At 42.3% G+C, this 13,496-nt stretch overlaps 1 protein-coding gene across 2 annotated transcripts in view; it reads right to left on the bottom strand.

Moving 5' to 3' along the window:
* Positions 1 to 8,429: 8,429 nt before the first annotated feature.
* TSPAN18 (tetraspanin 18) overlaps positions 8,430 to 13,496 on the bottom strand; it is a 338,313-nt gene continuing 333,246 nt past the window's right edge. For both annotated transcript variants that reach the window (XM_078684359.1, XM_078684360.1), the window contains 2 exons: positions 10,209 to 12,047; positions 8,430 to 10,164 (listed from right to left, as the gene is read on the bottom strand). In XM_078684359.1, the coding sequence (XP_078540485.1) occupies positions 12,000 to 12,047 (48 nt within the window). In that variant the 3' untranslated portion in view covers positions 8,430 to 10,164; positions 10,209 to 11,999. The remainder of the gene's footprint in view (positions 10,165 to 10,208; positions 12,048 to 13,496) is intronic.

Here is a 13,496-nt window from a genome sequence, read left to right as displayed (position 1 = left end):
CAGTCCTGTTTAGCTCCAGCCTTTCTTCCAGCTGGTAGCAGTGTTCTGAAAACCTCGCAAAGAAAAAAGCAAGTTGCAATTTATAGCTTCAGTTTCTTGCCAGCGAAGAGAGGCCTGGAAGGAAAGGCACCCAGCATGTATCTGTGATGAGGAGTAGGGAGGAGCCAGTCAGGGGCACAGCTGCGCCACTGGCTACCTCTAAACGGCATTCATGGTTGAAAGGAGTACTGAGGAAGGTCCGGGACGCGGTACTGTAGTACTGCATTCCTGGCTGCAGACTTCCATAATAACTTAGCTGATTAGCTGACTCTTTAGTTTGTGGGGAATCACTAAAGTCACAGAGCATCGATATACCAGCTGTTATAATTACCCATTTTATTGGTAAATACAATTTGAACACCAGAAGGATGAAATGCTAAACCACCCGATGGATGTTTAGCGCCTGGTTTACAAAAGGACGTTAATTACAAAGTTATTGCGTCTATAAATACATTTTCCTCTGAATCAGAGACGTTTTAAGGGCAGGGCTAAGCAGGCAATTGTCCAGGGCACCCATCTTCGAAGAGACCCCCTACCAAAGTGCCTATGGCAGCCGAAATTCCTCCCATAATTATAACGTTGCTGGAAAAAAAATGCTTTTGTGTTTTAATTTGACAGACAAGTTTGATTAACATAAAACTTAGGGCCCAGTTTACTTGAGGTTTGCATCAGAGCAAAGTCCCACAAAGCGATTCAAAGCAGAGCAAACTGTTGGAAGGATATTTAGTTTACAGCGCAATAGGTATTTTGCACTTGAAAGGTGTCCTTCCTCGCTGCTGTGTGCCGCTTTGTGCCGCTTAGTGTCGAGGGGCATTACATGGGTGTCATTTCAGTGGATTAGTGCAAGCACACATAGTTTTTGACACAAAGCCTTATTTTCTGTCAAAAGAAATTATGCCTCCTTGAAGCAGACACTGGAGGAATGTTTTAATTTCTCCCAAAATCTCACACATTGCATATATGCTGCACTTTACAGCACCTATACAAAAGGTGGAATGTTTAAAAACTGTGTAGGAATAATTGTTTGTACTGGAAAAGCATGTGTCCAGTACAAATCCTCTGCTAGCCAGCACATTGCACCTCTTCACCAGGCACCATCCCAGAGGTAGTGAGCAGCAACCAGACATTTTTAATATTAATGAGTGCACAGCTTTCTTGCACTAAACAAAATATCGAATCTGCTTCTTGATCTGCAAGCCTGGATTTCCCAGCCTTAACCGTTGCACAGCCAGGCAGGTGGTGGCAATTAAACTGAAAACCACCTTTGTGTCATTTCACTCTCCTTAATACACCTCGGGCCAGATGTACAACGCGCAAAACAGCGCCTTGCAAATTGCGAGTCTTTTGCGACTCGCGATTTGCAAGGCACTATTTTGCATGTACAACAGTGTGTTTAAAACTGTTTGCGATTCCCAATGGGGTTGCAAATTGCAAGGCTCAGGAATATTAATGAGCCTCTCGCAATTTGCGAGCCCATTGGGAATGACAGGCCTTCCCAGGGATGGTGGTCAGCTTTCCTTAAAGGTTTTTGAGACCACTGCCTGCCCTTAAAAAATATTTTGGGAGCCAGTCACAAAGGGGAACGGGTCCCATTTCCCTTTTGCGAATTCATTACCACCCTCTTGAGGAGGGCGGTAATTTACGAGTGATTTTCAACCGCAATTGCAGTCGCAAAACATTCATACATGGCTCTGTGGTCGCTATTAGGAAGGGGACTCCCCTTTCTAATAGCGAGTCGCAATACACTATTTTGCGAGTCGCAAATTATTTGCGAACCACAAAATAGTGTAAGTACATGGCCCAGGTAGAAATTGCATGCGCAAACGGGTCGCAAACCGGTTTGCGCATGCAATTTTACGCCATACAACCGGACCCTCACCTCTTCTATCTAAACCAAGTCTCTTAAACCCTCTTTCTATTTCTACATCTCTTACTGCCTTAATCACGCATTGATCGATTTCATAAACTAACATACAAATGTACATATACACAATATATACAACATATACAAACCCTAACAACTACCTATTTACATGTGCACTCCTCAGTCTGAGTGATGCACTCTGAGGTAGTCCCCTTCGCACAAGAGGTATCAAACCTCTCTCTTATTTACCACTGTGCGCCTATACACTTTAACTAAGTTCAAATTAATTGGACTCCTCAAACTGTCGACGTGTGCGCGTTTCAGCCATCAATTTCTTCCGGCTTCCTCAGGACAAAGGTACATAAGGGGCGTAACACAGGTCCCCGCAGCCCCCGCAGTGCGGGGTGGCCCCGAGGTGCACTGTACTCAGTCTCAGGCCTGAGAGTTCCGGATTAGAACAGGAGGCTGGAGCAGGGGGCCCCTCTGTGTACCTTGCAGGGGGGGGATGGCGGGCCCTTCAACTTTCCTTACTCTGTGGATGAAATAGCTAATAAAGGTCTCAAGATGTGATATTAACTATACAATTCCGCTGGATTAGGAAACTTCACCACCAATGAATCGAAAACAAGCGTGCTCATTTATTTGTTCTGCTGTTCTTGTAATTTGTCCATACATTTTTATTGCTCTTTCGAAATTCTAGAAAAGTTACTGATGTCCTTGTCATGCGCAACAACCCTAAATGGAATTGGATGCTAGGAGAAGCGGAAATGACATCACTAGGTTGTCACCTTGTCCCACCAGTTTATTCTTTGCTGCACATGTATTAGGCAAATGGCAAGCAGTGGAAACTACAGGTGGTGAACAGGGTTCTCTGGGCAGAGTTCACATTCTTTTCCTCCAGTTACCTTCATGGCCCACAGACAAGAGGTTACAAGGGAAGTGCAAAGGGTACAATAGGGCAAGCATGAGATAGCTGTCCCTGGTCACCACTCACTGGCTTCCATGTTCTGAATGCCATGACGCTTCTCCCATGTGTATCTTCACCTCTTGAAGCCCTGTAAGGCTGGATACAGTACAAGCACTGCCCTACATGTTCCAATAGGATCTTTAGTAATTATATTGAAATCTCTTACAAAAAGGCGCTACCTGCTCAAAGGGAATATTTAGAGAGGACTGAGACTCATCATACTGAAACAAAGAGAAATAATTGGATGAACCAGCCACCTCTGACATGTCCAGCTTATTTGCTTCTTCGAAAGTCTGTTTCTTTGAAACTGTGAAACCAATTTCAGCCACCCCATATTTGGATATGTTTATAACAACTAAATCAGTGGTGTAGCCTGGGTGCCTGAGGCTCTAATGCAAGAAAGCAACAAACATTGACAAAGCAAATAGGTCTCGCCTTTTGGGAGTTGCCAATGGTTTTTATCGATGCTGTACAGAAACCCTGATCCTGTGCAGCATGGCTAAAGAGGACCCGATGCTGCGCAACATAGATAAACAGGAATATGGGTAAAGAGGACCCGATGTTGTGCAGCATAGATAAACAGGAATATATAATTAGAAAAAATCCTATGACACAACCTGTAGCATCATTTTGTAGGCGCACGCATATCCTTTCTTAGTTCTCGCCGACACAGTGCAACCAGTGTACTGCAAGATGTATTGTTTCCAATTCAGTGGGTTTACGGACTGCCCACAGCGTACCACTAGTTGTTTTTGTTTTCACTCTTATTTGCAATCTTTCAATTACTTACCTCCCATAGGCATCTCTTCCTTTCTTGTGTTGGCTCCTTCCTGGAGCATGGACCAAGCACATGTGTTCTTCCTTGTCTTTGTTCTTCCTCGTCTTTTTGCAACACACTATTGTTTTTATATAAGTGTTTCAATATTACTCCTGGACATGCAATGTGCTTCCCTACCTTTACCACTGGTGTATGGCTTCTTATTTATTTTGCTTTCACCCTATCTGTCATCTCTATTGATGATTTAGTTACTTACACACACAACTGTACTACTCTAAGCCAATCTACTCTATGCCACTCCACTCTACCCCACTTCACTTTACTCTACACCACTCTACTCTATACCACTATGGTCTACTCTACGCCTCTCCTCTCTGATCCACTGTATGTCATTCCACTTTACAACACTCTAGGCAGCTCAGCTCTACTCTACTCTATTCCACTCCACCCTACTTTGCGCCACTGTATGAAACTCCACTCTATTCTGTGCCATTCCACTCTACGCCACTCGTGCTACTCTACAACACTGTGCACCACTCCTCTCCACACAATGCCCCTCTATGCCACTCTACTCTATACCACTCCACTTTACTCTATGCCACTCCACTGTATGCCACTCTATTCAACCCCACTTTACTCAACGCTACTCTATTCCACTCCACCCCCTCTCTCTATGCCCCTCTACTCTATAATGCTCTACTCTACATTACTCTATCTTACTATACTCTATGCCACTCTACTGTATGCCACGCCGCAACACACAATGCCAATCCACAGCACTCTATGCCAATTCATTCTGCTCCACGCCACTCTTCGACACTCTACTCTGAGCAACTCTATGCCACTACACTTTACTCCAACTCACTGCTGCTCCACTCTACTTTATGCCACTACACTCAATGTCACTCTACGTCACTCTACTCTACACCACTCCTCTCTATTCTACGCCACTTTACACCACTCTACTCCACGCCGCTCTATGCCACTGTACACCACTCCAAATAAAGACACTCTACTCTACGCCACTCTAATCTCTGCGTCACTCCATACCATGCTACTTCACCTCACTCTATGCCACTTCACTCTGCACCACTCTGTTCCATACTACTACACACTATACCACTCTGCTCTACTCTATGCCACCTTACTCTATGCCACTCCACTCTTCATTACTCTACCCTAGGTCTTTCCGGTCCACTTCTCTCAATGCCACTTTTCGCCACTCTACTCCACTCTATTCTACGTCAATCCGGTCCACTCTACTCAATGCCGCTCTACTCTATGGCACTTCCCTCTGCACCACTAAACTCTACACCACACCACTCTACTGTACACCACTCTACTCTACACCACTCTACACCACTCCACTCTACATCTCACCACTGTACTCTACACCACTCTTCTCTACAACATTCTACTACACTCTATGCCGTCTCCTCTATGCCACAGTATGCTATACTGCTCTATGCCACTCCACACTATACCAATCTAATATATGCCGATCTATTCCATCCCAGTCTATGCCACTTTACCCCACTCCATGCCACTCACTCCACACAATTCCACTCTACGCCACTCCACTACACACCACTATACTTTATGCCACTCTACTCTGTCACTCCACACTATGCCACTAGACCTTATGCCACTCTCCGCTATGCCACTCTACACTGCGCCACTGTAAGCCACTCCATTCCACTCTATGCCACTCCACGCTATGTCACTCTATGCTACTCCACTCTACGCTACTCCAGCATCCACTGGATCACCTTCAGGTACACTGACGAAAGAAACTTTAAAGTACATCTCATTGTGCATGCTCTGAGTGGCTGAGAGACATCAGTGTGCAGCATTGCGCATGCTCATATTTATAAGAGCACAGTACGCCACATGGCCCTGGTTCCTGCTGCTAACAAACCAGCCTTGCCCCTGATGTGTGGCTTCTGCTGTCTGTCAGAAGACAGTGATGACTTAGTGCTGCCTCAGGAGTGCTAGAAATTTTTTACAAAAGGAATTCGATGTGGAGGGGTTTTGGAACATTTTATGACAAAAATGTGGTATTACAGGTAACGTGTACACATGTGCTAGCAAATGTGGTCATTATTGGTTATTGCAGCAGAAGAAGAAGCAGTAATTTTTCTGAATCTCCAGGAAACAGGCCAGGATTTTGGAGGACAAGAGGGTGCTCATCGGATGAAGATGCAGATAGAGTAAAACAGACTACCTGTTATATAAACCCAACAACTTTATGAGTCATCAGTAGCAAGTTCTGCAGACTGATCCTGTTGAAATAAATGGAGGATGGGGAATTACTTCATGGTGGGTGGTCATAGTCAAGCATTTTTGAGATTGAAGACAGATTTAAAGAGGATGATATCTTCTAAATTAGAGTGAATTCATAAGTGTGTTAGAGGAAAGAAAATTGTAGTTCAATAGGCAAAGGAATGGTGAATATAATTAAAGAGTGCTGACTGGAGTCCCTATGTAGAAAATGAGATACTGGTACGGCTTAGTGGCGTAAAAATGGCACCGCGGAGTGGAGGCCCTGCTTCAGCACTGTGCACGGGCCCCTAGCCAGAGTGCTCCTGACTGGGTCTGGAGAAAAGGGGGGCCCCTCCATGTACCTTGCAGGGGGCCCCCCTCAAGTTTCGTTACGCCACTGACCATTGGTTTTGCCTCAAGAATGGTTAGAGATGTGAAAACGAGATATTCAGTAATAGAGAAAGAAATGCTGGCTTGTGTATGAGCCATAGAAATTTTCAATCCATACTTATGATAAAGAAAACCTTGCTTAAGAACTGATCACTGGTAGATATTCTTTCTGGAAAAAAAATAAAGACAACTGTGCAAGGCTGGCCTGACTAGAAACAAAATTGTTCGAATTTTATTTCACACTTATTAATATTATCAGAGGAACAAAAACGTTAGAACTGATTTTTTGTCAAGGATGTTGATCATTGAAGAATCAAGTGGAAAGGAAGTGCAGAATGAGGTTGAGGAGAGTATTACAGCTAGTGTGGAAGATTGTGCTGTTTGGCACGACATGGATGCATGGCGTGATGCTCTCAAAGGAGATGTTATTTTGAGTCAAGTTATGAAATTGATGACATGTTTGGCTGAAAGAAAATTCTATGGATTGTTTATTGGAACCTTATTATGGCAGATGAATTATCCATAGAGGGTAATTTGTTGATAGGAGGATATAAGTTACTATCTCTTGACTACTTCAGACTAAGAATTTGGGAAACTGCCCACTCAGCTGTTTCGGAAGTAACAGCTACTAAATACAGGATAAGACATGATTTTTGTGTCCTGGTTTGGATCGTGTAGCGGAGCCACTTGTGAAAGTATGTGTGCAATGCTGATACAGTGATAACCATTTGATCACGGCTACACCACAGTCCACCCTTGCGAAGTGCCTAGAAAAAGTTCAGCAAAGAGTTGCTGTGGATCTTTTGGGTCGTTTTGATGTGTTGCCTAACAACATGAAATATTTAATTGTTTTGGTAAATGAGGAGTATCTGAACCAAACACAAACGCTGTTATTCATTTCTTTCAAGTAGTATTGAACAAGGCCAGAAAAAAATGCTTATAGAAAATTGTGTTCAGTTTATTTCTTCCAGTGCGACTGAGTTTCTTTGTAGACTGGGGATAAAACATGTGCACACGCCCTTGTACCACCCCCAAGCAAATGGTAAAGTGGAACAGTTTAATAGGGTGTTGGTGGAGTGCATTTAAAATGCCATTAAGTCCAAAGTTTATTGTGAAACTGGTATTAGGGGAATGGTTGTCTGCATATAGAACTACTCCACATTCAGTGACGGGCAAAGTACCATTTGAACTAATGGGAGGTAGCAGAGTTACGTCTTCGTTGAGTCCGTTTTGGAAAGTTAAGGCTCTAGTTCGCAGATGTGATATGGAAAAATATTCACAAGAGGCTAAACATGCAAATTATAAACAAAATGTTGTGAGGTTTCAGAGAGAAATGCGGTCAAGAGGTGACAGAAGTGGTGCCAACGTCAAATTTAGTGTGGGTGATTTGGAGGGCAATAGGGATCCTGTGTTTTTGTAAAAAGGAGCACCAAAATTGGAAGATCCCATTTTCAAAATTGAGGTTGAAGGCCAAGCAGTATAGATATCTAATGGTCAATGGTGGAACATGTCTTGTTCGGCAAAAAATGTATGAAATAGTGTTGTTAAATGACATGCCTAATGTATAATCAAAACAAACCAGAGAAAAAAAAATCTTGACGGTGATGTCTTAGATGGTCAAGAGTTAACAATAAGTAAAAGTAACAGAATTAAGAGAATTGCCTCTGGGTTCAAAGATCAGCTGTCAGCCAGTTTATTAAACATTTATTTGTATATGTTCTTGCAGTGGCTCTGTTATTTGTTATTGTCTTGCTATCATTATCCCCTTTTGAAGTAATGGGGGAGATGTGCAGTGACTTGGTTTACAATGTCTTTATGGGCTACCTATGTCAGAGTGATGTAACAGCAGGGGAATTATATCCATTGGTCCTATATGTGTTCTCTATCAGAATATATCATGTTTGACTTTGAACAATGGGACAGTTGCAGTTCCTCCTCTTTATATATATATCCGGCTCTACTGCTGATCACAATAAAGCTCTGGATGGAAAAAATCACAAATTAACATTCATTCTTTTCATCCTTTACAGTTCCCCTAGAGTGAATTAAAGCTTTAGGAAATGTTGTTTGTATACAGATCTAAAAATGAGACATTTCTTTCTGTGCAAACCAAATAAACTATAAAGCCATTTCTATTTCACATTGTGGTTTTTATTTTTTAAAAATCGATAAAGAAATTCGAGTGCAGAAGTCTTCTTTCCCTGCTCTGTGCTGCCATATATTACAAGAACAGTATTTCAATATTACTATAAAAAGCATTAGGGCAAGGAGCTCTCTATCTAACAAAAAGCACCATGTACACTTACAAAATAGACTATTTTCCAAAAAGTTTTTCACAAGCTGCCAGCATCACAGAGACCTAAGGGATGCAGCACACACCATAGAACAGCTTGCGAAGGCGAGCTGAACACATTGTTCACAGTAAGAATACCACAGTCATATTCAAAGAGGCTTTCCCCAACACCACTCTCCATTGATGTAACATTACTCACCAGAATTCCTACCAACCATATTCCCTCTTATTCAAATAATGAAAAGCAAAAACTTAGTCTAGTGGTCATTGTGCAGGTACAGGCCTTGGATGCAGAGACCCACACACCACCATGGGTAGGCCTATGTGTGCAACATCCTCGAAAGCAGGCGGGCTGGACCAAGACACATACGAGGTGCGACTCTCCACTAACCCCACCTACTTCCGGAGGCACCAGCCAATAGGAAACATTGATTATCCTGTCTCGCTTAGCAGCAATCGGACATGTATGTTATATCAAAAACAAATCATTTAGACAAACATGTTCCATGTACTATGTTCTGACTACCTGCATGGGGAACATGTACAAAGTGTGCAAAGCTGTGCACTTGCATGGTACGACAGAGGAAGCAGGCCAGGTGGTCACACAGTTATGACCCGTGTGAATTCTTGTGCAAGAATGCGATTAACAGACTTACTTTCAGTGTGCGTTGCTTTAATGCTGCCATTGTTGTACAGGAAAACATAGTCTTGACAGAGAGAGTGTTTGATTTTTTAATTGGGTGCACTCAATAGATATACTTGTACATTAATATTCAATAACCTCTCTGCCACAACTCTATGCTACCAGTTGTGTGTAAATATGGCATACAATAGGGTAGATTAGACCATTTCACAATCCTCACCCTTTTGTCAGGTAGGGAAAAGGAGGAACAATGATCAACAGATTTGTCCAGGATCACACAATGTTGGCAAATCATGATTAATCTATATGTCTGCTGGTTTCGCATCCACCGACAAGTTGTCTAACGCCTCTTCACACGAAGGTTCAATAGCGCATGCTAGTTCTGGTTTGCAGCAGACTGCCTCTGTAGAAAGAGATTCAGAACTGATGTTTTCCAAATTAAGGAGGTCACTTAATATTTGACATCCTGTCTGGGTGGTGATAGTTACAACCTCCACCCACCTGCGGATGACCACGCGTCACATTTAGAGAGCTCTGCATGCCTGTAAGAGACCTCTTACGCTCTCAAAGAAGCTGCCGCCACTTTGGTTCCTCTGAAGCCTCTGTCATACTGTGCAGTGTCCACCATATCACAAAGCGGGAGTCTGTTTTTGAAAACACTAATGGCCCTGACACTTTGAGGCTTTTCCTGGTGTACCTGAACAGGAAAAAATATGTCAGAAAATCCACCCTACTCGATTGTAGAAGAGTATCCTGTCCACAAAATGACAAAAAACCTACCAAATCTTTATTCAGTGGCAGCCACTGAGGGTCCCACTTGTTTGGAAATGAAAGTATACCATTTACAAGAGGCCATACATCGCTGCTAGAGAGTTTCCCGTGCTGTGCTGGACAGCAATAAAAACGGGTGTGGTCATGACGAGCTCAGCTCGTCATGAGCACACGAGCACTCTGCTGCATGACGAGCTGAGCTCGTCATGAGCATGGAAGGGGTTAAATTATGTATAGAGATTTGTAGTTACAAAGGCTTGTAGCACCATAACGGTTTAGGCACCCTCTCACTCTACTCTTGAATCGTCCGGCCTGACGTGTGCGTCAGAGACGATAACATAACATAACATGTGTATTTGTAAAGCGCACATTCACTCTGAGGTCCCTTGGCGCTGAATAACAGATGTTCATTATTACCCAACTCAATGGTATGGATCGCCCGGCCTGACGTGTGCGTCAGACGATGGAGAGGTTGGTGTCTTGTAAGCGAGAGGGGTATCCCTTTAACTCTGGCTAGCTGTGGTGTGTTGCTACAGTCTGCTGATTGATTGGATTGGTGGTAACTGTTTATGAAGAGCGGAGTGATGTTGTGGGAAATTACACAGCGTATACTCAATCAATCAGGGGGTTTATGAAGCGCACTACTCACCCGTGAGTGACATACTATACCGACAACGAAAGAAGGAAAGGACTTCAGACACAGGTAGGGGACAAGTCCCTTCCAAGTTTTAAGCTTTACACAGTCATTATGTCTTGGAATACAGAAAAACGGAAATGGAACACACTTATTGAACAACTGTAACTCTATAGCACTGTGGAAATTGTGAATTAAAATCAAACACAACACAAAAGGCATCTCACAAACACAGCGTTGGTTGTGAGTGTGCGGTTGCAGTGGGGTTGTACAGAATAAAGGCAGCAGAAGCTAACATGAAGCTGAGACAAACATGAACTGCTAAAAATATCTTTCTTCTGTGACAAAAATAGTATTTAGTACAAAGATTTACACAGAGCCCAGACAATAACAAGGTGGTTTTGGGTGAAATCATTAGTACAAGCAAAATACGGTGGGGGGAAGGTATACAGGCATGAAATACCCTCCCCATAACATTCTATACCTTATAAACTAAATAAAAACACTGATGGAGAGAAGATGGGAGTCTGCCAGAGAACCTTTCAGTAGGACCCTAGATGCCTCGCAGCTATACATTAGGGGGCAGGAATCTGCGTCTTTTAACTGGGCGTATTGAACGCATATGGGGAGACCCCATGGCCAGGGCAAGGTTCCATCTGCTTTTCTATGCAGCTCCCCTGGACCTTGGTTTCATATGTTCCAGACCAAACCCATGGGAGCATCTCTCTGTAATGACAAAGGACCAACTGGTCTGTCCTGTGATGGGAAATGGCTAGAGATGCAACCAAAACATTTTCTTTAATGCAGGAACATAACATCTAATGCTCAGCAGACCTCCAATCATTCTCCAGTGGTCTTCTATCAAGTTCTTCTATAAAAATAAACTGTCTGCTCGTTTTGGTTCCCTTTGATAAAAGACTCAAAATACCCCTCAAGACTCTGCCAGTGGGGTGAGGGCAGCACAGAATGGCATTCCTGGCCTTAGCATTGTAGCAGCAGCACCTCTTTCGCCAGCAGAGAGCGTGGAACTTTCCAAACACCTTTGCAGCTTTTGCCACCTCCTCATTCAGTGGGCACTCTGTTTGTGTTCTCCAGCATAAACATTTCATCCTCTAGAACAGTTTTTTTTTCGTTCTCCTTTTTGGAGAGTGTTGACCTTCTAGCCTAAACGTCCAATGCCTCAAAGTGCCAGCCCCTGAAGCATTATCCAATAGGCTGTTGATAACTTACAATCCCTTTCTTCAAGTTTTTCCTACTTTTTCGGGATTTTTTTCCATTTTGTTTTTGTTAAATAAAAATAAAGTTATTTTCTTTTTCTTTCTCTCTCCATCCTGGCATGTGTTCTGCTACGACATCTGCTACTGGATCCCTCGGAAAAGACACATGGCGGAGACCATTGCGAAGAGCTACGGAGGGAGAGAGGCAAAGAGGAGAGACAAAATAAACAGAAGGAAAAACAACACTGAGGTGTTTGGAAACAAGCTTAGCAAGGAATTTATAGCTGGGCAATAGAGCAAGTTAAACATGTATAAACCTTTATAATCACATTAACTACAGGGGACAAAATCAAAAGGATTGAGAACTTGGATTCACTAGACTTTCATGGTAGCCAAGAAGATCATTGTGTAAGATTCGAAGAACAAACAGAAAATTGGTGGGTTTCTTTTGTTGTGGTTTTTACTAGTGGAAAGAGCTGAGAAACAACTTCAAGATTTTAAAAGTAATCATTTATTTAACAAATTCACTTTATAGGATTGTCATCTAGATGTCTCTGCAGCTATTTTTTTACATGAGTCTTTCTCTTTCAGATACTTACTTTCCCAGTACCAATGTTTTGCACGCCATATTTAGAATTTCTAAATTCAAAATATCTAACAAGTTTGGGCATTTGAGATGGTCACTCATTTTTAGCCCCAAATATGTAAAGAAAAAGAGTACTCTACCAAGGATATTGCTACGTGTTTTCAACTTCGACTATGTTTCAAAAAGCTAGCTAGGAGAGTAACTTTTGATTTATTAGATGGCTGAGACACTCTTCGGAGTAGCTGAGCACTATACAAAACACGCTATAACATAACATAACATAACATAACTGTGTTGGGTCAAACACCATGTGAATGTCAAGTAACATCTTTTTTTAAAGTCTTTAAAAACAGAAACGTTGTGATTTAACCAGGCCACAGTTTATTCTTGCTAAATTTGTATTTATCTACTTTACATCCTGGATTTAAAATTCTAACATTTACTTTTGGTTAAAAATGGTTTATATTAAACATATGGATGTTTGCACACTGATCTGGGTGCCTTCATATGCTGTGGTTAGGCAGAAGGACGAAGATAGATATTTACAATAATAACAATAACATGCTGCAAAGCAAGCACGACGCACACTGTTGTACTTTTCAAATACTATATTGCTAATGGGAGGACACTGGCATGTGTGTGACCTCTTATCCTGGCAGTAATGCACTGGTAAAAAAACAAAGTGGGCCTTGAAAAATATGTGAGGAGTATTTTTGGTAAACTCCAGCCTTCATCAGGATTGGTCATTTTATTTGTGTATCTAAGAAAGATAAAGGCAAACAAACAAACAACAGAGATACTAGGGTATTAAATATGCACATTCAAATGTGACAAGAATGGCGTGATTCCACACCAGCCAAGGTTCATGAATGACTGTAGATTTGGGGCACTTGCCACGCAATCCAAGAATTGCTTTGTAACTTACAGATTTCAACCATAACTGTAGCAAAAATAAATCGCAATGTATTAAAAATGTTAATTATAAAATGTAAAGCAGCTTCCGGCATATTGCAAATGTTAATTGTTCACCTTTCACCTATTCATTGCTAAGT

Source organism: Lissotriton helveticus, chromosome 3_2 (genome assembly GCF_964261635.1).
Source record: "Lissotriton helveticus chromosome 3_2, aLisHel1.1, whole genome shotgun sequence".
NCBI lineage: Eukaryota > Metazoa > Chordata > Amphibia > Caudata > Salamandridae > Lissotriton > Lissotriton helveticus.
This window is presented reverse-complemented; position numbering and strand designations above follow the sequence as displayed.